The 16,822-nt window shown below is 39.6% G+C and overlaps 1 protein-coding gene across 1 annotated transcript; it reads left to right on the top strand.

Annotated features, from left to right (window-relative positions):
- Positions 1 to 3,357: 3,357 nt before the first annotated feature.
- On the top strand, positions 3,358 to 5,753 carry gpr173 (G protein-coupled receptor 173). The gene has a single exon (XM_084722013.1). The coding sequence runs from the start codon at positions 3,373 to 3,375 to the stop codon at positions 4,534 to 4,536; it is 1,164 nt and encodes a 387-aa protein (XP_084578139.1). The 5' UTR covers positions 3,358 to 3,372; the 3' UTR covers positions 4,537 to 5,753.
- Positions 5,754 to 16,822: the final 11,069 nt, after the last annotated feature.

A 16,822-nucleotide genomic window follows, 5' to 3' on the forward strand; every position in this document is an offset into this window, starting at 1 on the left:
GCATTCTCAGGCCAAATGAGATATGTAATCCCTCCAGCAGATTCTGGGTCTGGGTCTTCTCCCAGTGGGATGTGCCACTGAGAGAAAACCTTAAGAGGCTGACGTCCCCCTGGCTGGATACCCGACCTACCTCAGCTGGTGCCTTTTGATGCAAAGGAGCAGCAGCTCTACTCCGAGCTGAGAAGGAAACTCATTTCATGAGCAACAATCTTGTTCTTTCGGTCACCACCCAAAGCTCATGACTACTCAATGCCCGCAATTCCTGTCATTCGGTCCTTGTATTACCAGAGTGAGAGCTGTGTCCGTATCCTTGGCACAAAGTTAAACATGTTCTCAGTGGGTATTGGACTCCGTCAGGATTGCCCCTTGTCCCCCATCCTGTTTGTGATATTCATGGACAGGATCTGCAGATGCAGCTGGGGTGAGGAGAGTGTCCAGTTCATAAGCCCCAGAATTGGGTCTTTGCTTTTTACAGATGACTGTGTTTTAGGGATGCACCGATACCACTTTTTGTCAGACCGAGTACAAGTACAAGTACTTACATTTGGGTACTTGCCAATACGAAGTACCGATACAAGTACTTAATAATGCCATTAAAGTTCTTACAGTAATTTTTAAAACATATTTTATTTTCATTAGATGGTCATTTTCTAAATGTAACAAATCATTGTTGCCATTTCCTGCTACTAGTGTAACCATGGTTACTGTACACATTACATTTTTAGGTTGTTTGTAGTAAGTTACTTTACTGATTTTGTGGTCCTTATTAAGCTGTGCAGTTTACTGTCTATATGATATATTTCAGTATAATAATTTCACAACATTATTGTGGACTTGCAGAAGTAAGTTTACTATTAATAGTGGTATATATGATAATTATATCATTATCATTTACAGTATTTTAACTGGTATTTTAATTAGACCTTTACATATGTAGTATTTAAGTTTCTTCTTCTTGTCCCTCTTGTCTAAGAGCTAATAGTTCCTACCTGTCATTGTTTAGGGGGGACAGGTATGAGTGTGGTGCCATGTGTGCAACAGTTTTGTTTACCCTGCTGTGAATCCCAAAAGGCCCCAACACATGATCAGCGGTAAAAACACTTTGCTCTGGTTGTCCCATTGTTTTCCTATGGAGAGAGCGGTGTCGCCTGTTCAAAAAGTTCAAAATATTTTAACCTTGACCTTGTTTGCCGCTGACTTTTCAAAGCGCAACGAATGAGATAACAGCTGAATGTGACAACGCAGGCAGAAGAGACCGCAGATGTGTCGAAGTGACACAAGTAGAGGAGATGGTGACAGATGGTCGACTTTTGAAGGGAACCCCAGATCTTGCCAGAGTGATCATTTTAATGTCACAATGAAGGGACGACATAGAAAAAATCTTGCGAGAACTTCGCAAATCAAGGGTTCCCTTCCAGACACGACCTAATAAAAGTGTTTCAGCGTTCCGCAAACTCTGTAACACAACATTAAAAACAGACTACGATCTCGCCAGTAAACGCCTGGCGAAATGTTAACAGACTGGTTGGGTTCTAAGATTTCTGAATCATATCGTTTATGAACTCAGCTACATCCAGAGATAAAGTTAGCTCAGCTGTTTGTACACCTGTTTTGGTGAAGATTAAGTACACAAAGATAAATTGTAGCAGCTTATTACAAAGAAAACGGGGTTACAGACTGGTGGCAGTGGTGTTTTTTTCGCCTTTGGATTAATTTGCTGAGGTATTCAAGTAGTTTACACTCGCCAGCACTGATTGGACAGCGGCTGGCTGCAGTCTACAGGTGCACTCTGCATTTATTTCAGTTTTACATGGACTTACATGGGATTTTATGGACAGTTTCCAAAGTTGCTGCAGTCATTAATGAATGATGCTGGGGATTGCCAGTCTCTTGCTCATGACGCATCCCAAAAAAATAAATGAGGGTAAGCATCAGCAAACTCCTTGAACTCTGCATCGTGGCGGATCTTTAGATGTTTACTTGTATCGAGCAGCTACTTTTTGTGACGTAGTATCTGGTGTGGGGTATCGAAGTAGTTATGGGGACTAGAGTATGAGTACAAGTACGTGAGGTCAGTATCGGTACCCGATGCTGGTATCGGTGCATCCCTACTGTGTTTTGTTGGTTTCATCGGGCTGTGACCTTCAGCACACACTGGGGTGGTTTGTAGGCAAGTGTGAAGTGGCCGGGATGACAGTTCTCAGCCAGAAAACAGAGGATTTCCCCTCCTGGTGGGGAGTGAGTTCAAGTATCTCAGGCTACTGTTCATGAGTAACTTTAAAAAGGAGCATGAGATTGACGTGGCTTGGTGCAGTTATCAGAATTTTATAACCAATGATGTATGGTTTGTTTATCATTTCACTGGAGCTCACAGTTTGGTTTAATCAGCCTCTTTAGTCCAGAAATTTGATGTTGTTTTGTTCATTTGTTGAATAAGGTGGCAGATAAGAGAACCCATTTTGAGCAAGAGCCGTATTGTTTCCTTATGTTTATTTAAATTGTTTGCACTTCTTGAATTAATATTACGCATTACAAATGCACTGCTAGAATTGTTAAACTAAAACCTAAAATGAAAAAAGACATCCAATTTGAATCTTATTAATTAGGCCAATTAATGATTAATTGGTCATTGATTGTTAAGGCACAAAATTTGTAATTCCACAACAAACCTCTATTATGATGTATGTTATGTTACCTCTGTTATGATGATGGCGACTGGAAACGATATGTCATGGTTTCTGGATGATTTTACAGACCATACTTAGGAGACCATTATATGGTGGTATTGATCAACAGATTGATTTATTAGTAATGTAAAAAATTCATGTACTATCTACTATCAGTCCAGTGCTTTGGTCTTACACCAGAAACAGACTGCATCACAGTTCAGGACCATATTTTCAGGTAGTCTGGTTTTATGGTCTGTTTTCACACCAGACTAAAGGGTTAGTTTGAACCAAACCAAGCAAAGCACCCCTAGGCACCAAAAATGTGGTCTAAGAAACATTCAGATGGCTGAAGGTGTCCTCTTTACAGCTAAAAAAGCCATCTCAATAAACAGCATGACAGCTTCACAATTTTGAAAAAAAATAGACTGACATGACCATTCACAGACATCTAACAGAGACCCATGCAAATTCCTAATTCTTTGTCTTCTTTGTCTAGGATCAGGAGGGGAAACAGCGTGATACACCAAGAAAGGGACCCTTCTCGAAATGGCGCAATGTGGATTGATGTGTTCCTGTTCCTTTTGAACTGTAGAAAGGAAGCAACCACGAGGACGAAGGAACAACTAGCAGGCGGTGGAGGTGGTGGAGGAGTGGTGGCTGTGGTGTCTGAAGAAAAGGTGGTATGGGTGGGGGGGCATTTGGGATGGCGACTGGAAACGAGAGCAGCGAAGGGCCTGCTGGGCCCATGGCAGCAGTGGTGGCTACAGCAGGAAGTATGGTCGCAGAGAGTCCTTCCTCGCCTGTCTCTACCTACATCAAACTGGTGCTACTGGGGCTGATAATCTGCATCAGCCTGGTGGGTAACCTGGTGGTGTCTCTGCTCGTTCTGCGGGACCGGGCCCTGCACAAGGCACCTTACTACTTCCTGCTGGACCTATGCCTGGCAGACACCATTCGCTCAGCCATTTGCTTCCCTTTTGTGCTCGTGTCTATCAAGAATGGTTCAGCCTGGACCTACAGTGTGCTAAGCTGCAAGGTGGTGGCCTTCATGGCAGTGCTCTTCTGTTTCCATGCCGCCTTCATGCTGTTCTGCATCAGCGTAACACGTTACATGGCCATTGCACACCACCGCTTTTACTCAAAGCGCATGACATTCTGGACATGCGTGGCAGTGGTGTGCATGGTGTGGACACTGTCTGTGGCGATGGCTTTCCCACCTGTTTTTGACGTGGGCACCTACAAATTCATTCGCGAGGAGGACCAATGCATCTTTGAGCATCGCTACTTCAAGGCTAATGATACACTAGGCTTTATGCTAATGCTGGCAGTGCTCATTCTAGCCACACATGTTGTCTACATGAAGTTACTCCTCTTTGAGTACAAGCACCGCAAGATGAAACCAGTCCAGATGGTGCCAGCAATCAGTCAGAACTGGACCTTCCATGGGCCGGGGGCTACTGGCCAAGCGGCAGCCAACTGGATTGCAGGCTTTGGCAGGGGTCCGATGCCACCCACCCTGCTGGGAATCCGGCAGAACTTGCACAACCAGAACCGGCGACTGCTGGGCATGGAGGAGTTCAAAGCGGAGAAGCAGCTTGGCAGGATGTTCTACGTGATCACCCTGCTGTTCCTGGTGCTCTGGTCTCCCTACATAGTGGCTTGCTATTGGAGGGTGTTTGTCAAGGCTTGCACAATACCACACCGGTACCTCTCCACCACCGTGTGGATGAGTTTTGCCCAAGCCGGGGTCAACCCTATTGTCTGTTTCTTCCTTAACAAAGACTTGAAGAAAGGGCTCCTTTCCCACCTACCAGCCTGCTGCAGGACTAAACCTCATCTGCCACGAGAGCCTTATTGTGTCATGTAAGCAGAGATGATGATCAAAACATGGAGGAAAGCCACAGGGCAGCCAACAGAAATGCTGTGGGACTGTTTGCTTGAGTTATTGTAGCTTTTGGTTTAATGCAAGCTATCTTTAAGCAGTGGGTGTAAACTAGTAAGTATAATGGTAACACTGGAATGGTAAGCATGTTTTTCCATCTACCAACCCTTTGTTCACTGAAAACAACAGCATACATGGAGTCAGGCCTTTGATAACGATGGAAAAATACTTCAGTAGCAAAATATGCAAGTGATGATGCAGTCATTGTGGAAACCAGGCAAAACAACCACCAACAAATTACACATCAATTCATAAAGTGGCAAATTAGAAAAACCCTGGATTCACACAAAGGATGTGATTTTACTAACATGCTAGATTATTCAGCAAACCCAGATAAGTCTATCTGTATAGAAACAGTGGAAAGCCAATAGGAAACAAGGGATGCAAGATCTGAACCAGGGCGTTGCTTATCATGTTCGGCACCTTAATCCCTAAGCCATGAGGGTGAGCCCTAACTGCACCTTTTTTTGGTAATTGATTTTTAGTACTTGAAAACATCTAAAAAATATATAATTCCAGGTGTCACTGAGCTTATCACTTTGATTTTATGACACAACACTACGTCCAAAGACAGTCTCTGTTTGCTCAATTATTTACCCATGTTGAAAAACTGGTCCAATTTTGAAACTATAATCAGTTCAAATTATAATACATTATGTTAAATTCAGCTCTGAAAATCAAATGTGTTAAGTCTAGAAAATGGTGGAAACTGCTTTCCAGTCATTAAGCAGCCTATAAAAGTTAGGTTTATGAATGTCATGCTGGTGAGATGGTTTAAGCTGATGTTGCGTTTTTAAATGAAATTTAAATGCTCATATGAATGTCCTTCACCCAACCAGGACTATAAAAGTACTGTTTCTTGTGTCTGAAGCAAACACATCAGTGACAGCAGCATCAGCTTTAATCACTGTAATGATGTGTTTTCTTTGGTCTTGTCTTTGTTGACAAGTTATCCATGTCAACTGTTTCTCTCTCTGTTACTCATCAGTGTTAACTAAAAAAAAAATCGAAGGTCCTTTCCAGGTGACTGCAGAAATTCTACTACTAATACAAGTGCATGATTATAATCTGTATCATCTGAAGACAAAAGATGAGACCCGACCAGTTCAGTTGATTGTAAGCAAAGTTGCACAGCAGCTTGTTATAGCCAGTCTGAACACAGTGCTCAGTTGCATAACATGCTTCTGTAGAAAGTCAGATTTTCCAAACTTGTATTGCATTCATAAGTGGTGCAGGAAAGATCTTTACCAGAGAAGATACTGAGGATGTGCTGGAAATCACTTCCCATTGGCTACTGAGTGCACTTTTTTTTTTACATTTGGAGTGTCTGATTGCAGGAACTATGTGATTCCCTTAAACCTTCCACAGTGTAGCAAAAAAAATGCCAATGCAATATCACACCCTCACTGTCTATACAGATGCATATGAAGCATGAAGGATGGCTATAAATACCGGAATTTGTTCACAATTTAATTTAAATTATTTTTACTAATTTATTTGATATGTTTATCTTTATGTATGAACAGCAAAATTCATTTTTTTCTTTTTTGCTTCTAACACTTCTCTGACATGTGAGAAGGAGAAGGAATGCTGCCGTTTTCCCTCTGCTGTTATTCATTATTCAATACAAATTTATCAAAGAGTCATGAAAACTAAGTATATCAGTTGCCCCATTGATCACGACCTGAAAACAGGTTTTTTGTATGCCTGTAATTCCCAACTAGTGTTGGCAAAGCAGTTTAGCAGTTTAGACCTGGGCAGAGGAGGGTTATATGAGGCTTGATGGTGACTGTTTCAAACCGATTCCTACTACTAGTGCCAGGACAGTTCTCTTTCCATCAGTCGAGAATATCTGCACGTCATGTTCACAAAAGCTGAACTGAATGCAAAAGATTTGTTTGGATTTACTTTGCCTCCACAAGAGGATAACCCATAATTGAGAACTGAGACAACTGTCCTACCAATGAAAACTTTATATTGATACCAACACAATTTTTTGGTGAACATTTATTTTTAAAGATTTATATATATGAATTATATGTAATGTATGACTATCTAAAACTAACAATACATACTGATAACATAGGTATAAAAAGTTGCTATTATAATCATCTTTGTTTTAAAGACGATTTTTTTTGGAAAATGTTGGCCCTTTAAAGTTGTGTCCCAGATTTCTGTCAAGTCTGTCAGATTTTTACAAAAACATGTTTTAATCAGGCATAAAAAGGGTTAGCTATACCCATTTCCTGGTTTAAAAAAGGTGGGAATACTGCTCAAGCACTGGTAAACTTTCTATTTTTTGACAAATTCATGAAACAATATTGGTATTAGATGTGTCTCAACCCTAACATGTCACCTCTGTAGCCCTTCTAAATCAAAACTAAATAAGAATTATGGTTAAAAATGTGTATTTTGATTAGCATTAAGAGAAATCTGAGAAACTTTAAAAAACAAAATGACTGGTCAGTGAAATGAAAAAATGTAACATTTTGTCAGCTCCATTGATAAAAAATGAAATCACTAGGCGGTCGACCTATTAACACGTTCAACATCCAAGTATTTGATCTTTTTAAGATATGTTTTCCAGCATAATTGAAGAGAAAAAAAACCAAACAAACCTCAAAATACAGTTTTGTCCCAGTTCTCAAGAATGAGAGAGATCTCTTATCAAAAAAGCCAATTCTGCTCTGATATGTAGCTGTTTAAATGCCCACAAGTGATCAGATCAGTTTTGTGTGTTCAGACATCGCCAACCTATCTGCGTGGGTTGCTGTGGAAAGGATGTAGGTGTCAGTTACTATGTACACTGGTGACACAGCTTTCCAATATGGTAGATCATTTCACACTCCAGCAATTGTGCTCTCAAGTCACAGAACAGAATGCCATTGCTGGTACACAATTGTGTGTTGCTTTGAGTGATGCAAAAAAATTTGAAATCCAATTTGGGCTACCAGAGCAGCTTTCGGCTTAGATGCATCGGTAGAAGTCTTATTGGAATAGCAAACCACCTGTAAATGTGGGTTGCACCTGATTTGCAAAAACACATTTCATCTGTTGTTTTTTGCTGTTCTAAAATGTGGCATATACCAAAGAACAGATTTAGACTGGTAGTCTGGTCAAGACACACCAAATCCATTGGTGTACGTCAAGTTGACCGATTCAATTAATTTTAAAGAGGAATAGATCCCGCAGTGCATGATGGGTATGATGCAGTGAGTCGACAGAACATTCGCTGTATTTGAATTTGCATGATCACGACTAGACCTCTACTTTATGTAAGTAAGTAAGTCTAACACAACATAAAACGTAGCATAAGTCTGATCAAACTGTCAAACTAAGCAGGGCTGATCAGATATGAAACAAGATTCTGTGACTACATTGTCCATTTCTCACTTAAAATGTTTTCAGAAACATATTTTGCTTATTTAACTGAAAAATAGGAAAGTTTGTGACCCACTGTCATGTTGAAAAGATCTGAGCCAAAATCAACAACTGTCTGAATCGCAGCACGTCTATCCAATCAGCTACTACTTTGAGTGGAGAGAGAGGCAAGGGGGAAACGTGACTTAACCTGCATACTGCACCGCCCACTGGCTGGAACGTGGGGTGTTCCCTTGCATCAAGATCCATCATTGCTGAATTTGTTGTGTTTTCACCATTAGTCTATCCTATCCCTTTACATTTCAGTTATGTGATTGCACCTGCCAAAAAGATGATAATTTGAAATCACAAGAATAAGTAAAGGGTGAATTATTGATGACTGAGTGAATAAGGGAGTGACACAGCCCATTGTTCATTGCAATCCCAGCTGTTGTTCTTTTTATTAAAAGTGAAAGAAGAGCTGCGTTGGACTGTGGGGGACACATGCTGATAGATTAATAAGCTAAAGTAAAACAGACGTGGGAATCTGAAGAAAGAATGTAGGGTGACATAACAGACACTCATCTTAGCACCCTTTCATCCTGTTTGTCCATAAAAAAACAAGACTTTATCTGTGGAATTGATCAGTGATGAAAGCATTTTTGCTCTCTTAGGCAAGAGAAAACATACAAAAAAGAATTCTTGTGAGGCCTTGAGTACACCTATAGACAAAACCTCCAAATCATAACTTACAGCTGTTTTAACTGAAGATAACTGCTAAAGAAAATCTGTTCAATGTAAGTGGGCACTGATATCTAGGTCTGCAATCACTTATTAACTTCTTTCCTCCATATAAAAAACAATCAATGTCATGTTAAATGTGACAAAGTACAAACAAAAAACAGTCCAGACTGGAGCTTTAGGTAACAACAATAAACACTGTGTAGACTCCTCATTCACAAGTCTCTGCCAAAGCCCATTTCTGACCTTTTCAGTTCAGTCTTTAAAAATTAAAACAAAGGTGCAAAATCTAAATTATGATCTTTAAAAATGTCCAAATACATAAAGTGATGAAATGAAACATAAAATGATGAGATTCTAAGCCAAAATGGATTTTTCTAAGATTTCCGAATTATTACTTTGTAGATCAAAATTATGAGATATCAACACTTTGACTTTATGTCAAAATTAGTCAAAAGTATGAGAGAAATCAATCAAAACAAGGAGGACATAAAGTCGTAGCAGCAATTATTGTATCCTGCGTAAACATCATTACAGCAACCAGCTTGTCAGATAATTCTGGTGTCAAGGTATAAGTTAGAAGTTAGAATCAAGCCGTGTTTCCACCCAAATTACCCAGAACTTTTAGTCCCAGGAACTACTTTTCAAGGAACTAAAAGATTAGGCAAATTACTCTGCTGATATATGAAAAAGCAATTGTTGTTTTTACACATCATTTTTGCACTTGACTATACAACAATGATCTCTGTTTCCGTTTCCTGCTGGATTTTGTCCTCAGCATGAATGCCCAATAAGTCCTGGACTCCATCATCAGTCCTTCTGTCATATTCTTTCTTGTTTAACTTGAGGCTGATGTGCTGAAGCACAATGAAATGCAGATTTTTAAGTGCTGGCTGAAAAAAAAAGAAATGTTAAGTCCTGCAGGCCCCACCCCTTGTTCCTCTAATTTTGGAAAGTATTCCAAAAAGCAGGGACTTTTTGGGGGGGTAAAATAATGTCCTAGGAATCTTAATTTTTACCCTGGTCCCTGCAGTGGAAACATACTGAGTTTGTCCAAAGGTCCCTGGGGAAAGTTCCTGCAGTGGAAACACGGCTTTAAATCATCATCACTTCACAGAGTAGTGAAGGTATGAGGATGCAGTACAAGGCACATCTACTGCTTTACTTTTGCACAAACTCAGATAAATGGATAAACTGTGCTTCTTTCTTGTTTCTCTCTGAATGAACTGTAAGTTGATGTGGAGCTTAGGTGGAACTAAAGGGCAGAGCACCGAGATTGTAATTTGTGAATGTCTGAAAACATGACATGGTCCTTAAGACTGAGGGCAAATAGAGTGTGTTTGGGGCTTTCAAGTGCCCCTTTATCTCTGCCATGGCATATCTGAAACACCCGATAACAGCATGCCACAGAGAAATGCTAATCTTATTTTTATTTTCAGAATTATGGCCTTACTCCATAAAAATGTCCAAACAATGCAACAAAGAGTAGACAAATGTGTCTCTTCTGTATGTGCTGAAGTCATTCAAAAGGAGGAAACAGAACACTGTGTACACTGGTGACATTTGGAGAACTTGTTGCTCTTTCCATCAAAACCTGGAGGAATTGTGCTCATGAACGGATGATGGGAGAAAGGAGAACATTTAAAGTAATAGAAGTCACTTTTCTATTGCAGACTGATGATCTGAGTGAAGCCCGCTCTGGATTTTGTGTGGGATTGTTTTTCTCAGTTGTTTTCCTCTCAGATATCAACCTGAAGCTGAAGGAAAAACAGCTGGTCTTTCCATTTTCGTTTCTGAGACAAAGCCAGAGATGTGTTGATGCTGGAGAGGCCTGACAGTGCTTTCTTAGTTGCCTCAGGCAGATTATCTTTTGTAAATTTACTGTGACCTCTGTACTATTTAGTGTGTATTATACAGACAGCAAGCAAACTTTGAAATGCAACGGAAGAGTTCCTGATCATTGTATTTTTACTGTGTGTGTGTGTGTGTGTGTGTGTGTGTGTGTGTGTGTGTTTCTATTGGCAGGTATGAATGCGTGTATGTGTAAGATGACAGTTACAAGAGCAGAAAGTGAGGGAAAATACTGACCAGATACATATTGCATTTTGAAGATATCACTCCTGCAAATGCTTCCGCAGTATTTCTCATGTTGACCTTTTGCTCCTGACACAAAGATCTGAATGTGTTTTCAAACTAACGAAGTTTACTCAAAGTCCCTTTTGTAAAACATGTAATAGATGATTATTAATTGGACGTTTTTTTTGTACATATTTTAGGGATTATGAAGGTAAAAACAGTTGAGATCAAGCATCAAGACAGGCCAAATGTGATTGCATACACCGGCCTCTCTCTGAATGTTTCATTGAAGAACTAATACATACAAACTTAAGTATGTCAAACTAAAATGCTCATAATGATAAATAACCAAGAACTGTACATAAAAAAAAACATGTCACTTTGACATCAAATCAGCACCCAAACTTTTATTCTCTTTACAGGATAACAGATGATTCAGCTGGAGTCCATCATTCCTATCAATTAAAAAAACACTGTGAACACAGTGACCTCACAGGCTGAAGGTTTAGGAAACATGGACAGGTTCAAAAACAGTGCAACATCTTAGTTGGAAGGTGAACCGTAAAATTATAATCCCAACTGTTGCAAGTACCCATCACAATTCAATTAGGCATTATTACTGACATTTTGGGAGGCCTCAACTTCAGATTGACATGCAAATAAGGAGGCAGATACCAGTTTGATGAGTGAATGTCTAGTCCAATCTTTGGTTTTTCTGCCATCACAAGAATCACAATCACAAGGCATCACAGCAGGTATATTCAGTACTGAAAGAAACTCAAAATATTGCAATGTTTTAAGGAGAGTGCCAGGCCTGTGAATTGTCCAGAACATTCAATGTTGAAAGTTAAAAAAAAATTTAATCTCGGTGCCTCCTGAAGGAAAAAAAAACAGTCATACATAAAAAAATGCCAAAAGTTTGAAGGCTTTGAAAGGAATTTCTTCTGACCGTTGAGAATCATGGAGGCAAGTCAGATGCTGTGACCTCCCCTCTGTTCTGTATTATTAAAAAATGGTTGAGCTATTACGCATGTCTCTGGTGATTTATGATTTATGTTGTCGGTTTTTGTAAAGAAAATAAATTTCATTTGAAATGATCAAAACATTTTTATGATTATCTACAGCAGGGTCTCCACAGAATTCCTGGGCATGGTGGTGTGTATTGTGCACATGGAGCATGTATAAGAATGTGCATTTAACATCCCATTTTGGAAGCTGAATGATGATGATGATGGTTTGATACAGTATTGTGGGACAGCACCACTCTTCCATGCTGTAACATAAAGGGATAGTTCAGTTGTATGAGGTACTTAGGTCTACTGTGGGTAATACACTGACTATACCGTTATACAACCCCACTTAAAATAATTAGTGGGAATGCTTAAGAGTATTCTCGCTATTGTTCTTGTGCTTTTTCTTATTATTATTAGTGGAAATGCTTATGAGCATTCCCACTATTGTTCTTCTATTCATTATTATTATAATTTGGTGTGAATACAAAAATTCTTTATTATTATTGGGTGTGAATGCTGCAAACATTCACAACCCTATGTTCTTCTGTTACAAAAAAGTTTATTATTATTATTTCACCACATTTTTTGTAATTCCAGAAAAAGCAACCCTCTTTTCTTGTTGTTCATGTTCTCCAGTTCTTCCAGGCTGTGGGTAATAAGTGGGCTACAATTTGTCTTTCTTTCTCTTATTTAATTGTCACCAAGACGGCACGACAGTACAAAACAAACTCCAACTTAGGGGTACAGGGACATCTCTACACTGTCAAGCACTCTCTCTGAGTGTGTCACCTATATCTGTCCATACAAAGACAAGAACAGGTAGGAACCAATTAACTCCATCAAGGGGATACGTCACTTAAATCACTGCACATGAACATACAAATGAAATAATATATAAAGTAATATAAATGACAATGAAATAATAATTTACAGTAACTCAATGACGCTGTAAAATTATTACTACTTAAATATAAATAATATACCTACTGTATTGCTTAATAAGAAACACAAATTTACACAATAAATTAAGTAATAAAAAATAACCCAAAATATAATGTGTACAGTAATTACAGTTACACTGCGCACCTTTTTCAGTCATGTCTAGAAGGTAACTCTTTATTTGCACAACTCTCGCGAGATTTGCCCGGTCTTTCGCGGATCTATGGTTCCCTTCTAGACACGACCCTCTCTGTCTCTCTGTCAAACTACAGACAGCAGACTGTCTGTAAACAGCATGATGTTACACTCTGCAGTGTTTCACACAAAGACTTTATTTGTGTGGACACCCAGGTTTGTCCCCAGTTTTGGCATTTTTATTTCTTTGAATCAGTCCGAGGGGACGATGGTATCAGTGATTGATTAGTGATCAGTCTGCCCTCCTCTCCTCCCTCACCTGTTCACTCTGCTGTGAGAAGGTCTGAAAGTTTCTCACAGAGAAACAGACTCTCCTGTTTTACGTATAGTCCTCCTTATACAGTTGTTTAATTTTATAAGTGCATCTGGTTGGTGTCAATGTCATTAAACATCACGTTAGTTTCTGTTGTAAAAAACTCCAAACAGTCTCCTCCACACGCAGCTTCTCTGCTGCTGTGAAAACTGAATCGCGGGTGGATTAATGTGTAGGGAAAAACCCAGAATGCGAGTTAGGTTTAGTCTTTTTGTCTTTATAAAACCTCCTGCTGATGAAGAAAGTCAACAGATCAGATACAGACATGGTCAGAGAATCACACTGACCTCCTCTGTGTGTGTCTGTACTGTACATGTGTGTATGGAGGAGCTGCACTGACGCAAAGAGGAGAGATGCTGCAGCCGTGTGATAATAAATTATATCAAAATTTAAATGTCAGCACTTATCAATACTCTGGTCTTTAATAACCCCCACATGTGAAACACAGTGTGCTGTACAGTTGTTTGGATTTAAATAGATTTTATTAATCGAATTTATCAAATTACTCTAGGAATCGTTTCAACCTTAAAATTAATATCTTCTCTGTAATTTTCACACTTTGCAAAGTCATCCCGCAGGCCAGACTGGACCCTCTGGCGGGCCGTACATTTGACACCCCTGATTTAAATGATTCAAGGAACATATTTATTATAAAGAACATTAATTCATAACAAACAATTTAAATAAACATCAATAAAACAAGAAGACTCTTGCTCCAAACAGCTGGAATTCCAAAAACAGGAAACAGAAGGGAGGTAAAGGGGGAGGCACAGGTACAGGTCTTTTCAAAGACTGGACAGGAGGTACAGGTCTTTTTGAAGAGTACAGGAGGTCTTTTCAGTCTTCTACTGAAAAGACCTCCTGTACTCTTTCATCGTGATTGTCACTTTTGTGCCCACTGCAGTGACTGCCGGCTCCTCAAAAGCAGTGGCCCACACATTTGCACTGATCACCCGTGGGGTCTTGTTGGTGTCCAGCAGCTCACTTGGTCATCCAATCTGACACACATGACCATGATGTCAACAAGGCCAGAGAAAAGCTATAGAGAATAAAGACATGATTTAGTCATTACTACATGGACTACTGATCTTAAATGATGTCAAGTAAAATATCAGAGCTGAAGGGGGAATCAGTACAATACATGATGTCATTTACTTGTCTGGACCTAGGTGTATGACGTGCTATTAATCACCATGCCATAGGGGGGCACATTTTTGGCCCGCATATGGGTCCAGGGCTCCAGACTAACTTTTTTTACAAGGAGCACAGTGGCCCCTAACTTAAAATTTTAGGAGCGCAAGCAGAAAATTTAGGGGCGCACACCGAAATCGACTTGCAAAGTAAATATTCACATTTCCTCTCATTTTCACTGTATTACTGATAAATACTTTAACAATAAATGCAGAAACTATAATGTTTTCAATTCACATTTTATTGTGCAGCAGTTGACACAACAGAATAAACAGCTTACTGGCCGCATTAACCAATACAGAACAAGTAGACATATAACTTGTGCGTACACTGCTTCTACTCCTTGGAACAGATCCCCCCTTGGTGGGGGATAAGGTGCCTGTGTAGGCCAGCCTTTGTAATTTTGCCTCCTTGTGCGTTGAGCTTGACTGAGCCACATTTGTACAGCCTCCTTGGCATCAAAGTCGTCAATGCTTGGTCCCTCCATACTTATTCTAATTAGGTCCTCAACAGTATCCACATGTAGTGACCCCCTGACATCAGACTTGATCCTCTTCTGAGAAGAGAATCCTCTCTCGCACACAGCAGAGGACACTGGGAGGGCAAGCATGATCTGAACAAGATGTAGGATGTTCTATAAAGAATAGAACAATAGTTTAGGTTTATTCAATCAAAAAGTCATATATGCCAACTAAATTAATAACAACATGATATTTACTTTGTAGCCAGAGCAGAACAGCAACTTTGTTACCATCATTCCCCATAGGGCATGGTATGACTTGTCCATGTAGTTCCTGGCGATAAACGGCTTCATGGACTGATACTCCTCTCTTGCCAGATTAGCATCACAGCCATTTCTGAAAATAGTGAAAGGAAAAACTGATCAAACTAAGTTTCTGTAGGATCAAGACAGGTGTTTGAAATGCTGTTCTGTGTTACAATTTTTATATTTTATCATGATCATTGAAAAGAGCCGCTAACCTTGTTAAGATGGGGGAGAAGTGGTCCAACAGGAAGTCCAGCTCCTCTGTACCATAGTCTGTCAGGAGATCTTGTTGCTCTGGCCAGGAATCATGATTGAATATCTTGAACGACCTCACTGCCTTTGCGGTTGCTGATGAGGACCCTTCATCTATCAAGGAATAGAAAAAGAGAAAGAGAGATTAAAGGGAGAGAAAGATTATGTCATAATGATATAATAATGATATATATATAAAAATTGTTATAATGTGTTTTCACTTGCCAAGCAGACTGCTGAATCTCTGCTTCAAGTGCAGCACAGTGCAGTCAACTGTTGCTTTTACTGCTTGTTGCAGGTGTGGTGTGCCTGCCATTGAGTCCAACAGCTTCTCCTTTGATGGTGACCCCCTGAGTTCACACAAGATTCAACTTTAAGACAAATATATAGATAGATATATAGATATATAAATCAACTCAGAAGCTAAAATCATTAAAATAATTTCTTTGTACAAAAGGTGAGCCTCACCATCACCCTCTTATTGTCTTCTCTGTGCCCAAAGATCTGCCAGTAATTCTGCTATCTCACTGACATGGCCTCAACAGTTGCAATAAGATTCTCAATCCCATTCACAGCTTGAAAAATATTTTCCCTTGACATGTAAAAAACAATAAGGAGAAAAACTATATATGACTAGATTTTTTGTAATTTGTACTCTGAATTAATGAGGTTAAACAATATTCTTATTAACATCTCAACATTACCTGAGGGAAAATAACATCATTTCTTTGGAGAAGAAGGCTGAATTTGCTGATGGCCTCAAACAAGTCAGCCAAGAAGTGACAGAAACCCACAAAGCTCCCATCTTCCATCATCTTATTGACCTGCAAGACATAACCAATCAGTAACCACTAACTACCAATATCAGTAATTTGTATATTTCACAAATTTGAAATCATTTTTAAATTAAATTAAGACCTTCCTTGCTCTCCCAGCAATGTCAGTATTGGTGGATGATGTAGTCAAAAGTTCCATGTGGAAGTAAACTGCTGTGAACTGGCCAGGGTTCTGCAGGTTTCTGTCCTTTCCTCCAGGTCTCAGTAGGGTTTGCAGGGCTCGGTTTACATGTGCAAGCCAGCGTGTCCCACTGACACTACCTGGTACATGACACACACACCCAATTCCTCTCCAAGTGCTCAGAGTTCTCTCATAGACTTGCTGCTGTAGTGGTAGGTCTTCCAAACCATGTTGAGGAGACTGTAGACATGATCCACCATGGGAATTTTCTTTTGCACAGACAGCATTGCCAGCTCCAGTCTACAATTAAAATGGATTCAACTTAAATTTAAATATACAGTACATTGTTTAATGTCCTATCTTTAGCCTGAAGGTTCACCTGACCTACCTATGTAGCATGCAATGAAA

This window comes from Lutjanus erythropterus, chromosome 6, assembly GCF_056507025.1.
Source record: "Lutjanus erythropterus isolate fLutEry1 chromosome 6, fLutEry1.hap2, whole genome shotgun sequence".
NCBI classification, from domain to species: domain Eukaryota; kingdom Metazoa; phylum Chordata; class Actinopteri; order Lutjaniformes; family Lutjanidae; genus Lutjanus; species Lutjanus erythropterus.

Excerpts from the sequence above, each read along its gene's own strand:
- gpr173 (XM_084722013.1), top strand. The coding sequence starts at position 3,373 with ATGGCGACTGGAAACGAGAGCAGCGAAGGGCCTGCTGGGCCCATGGCA.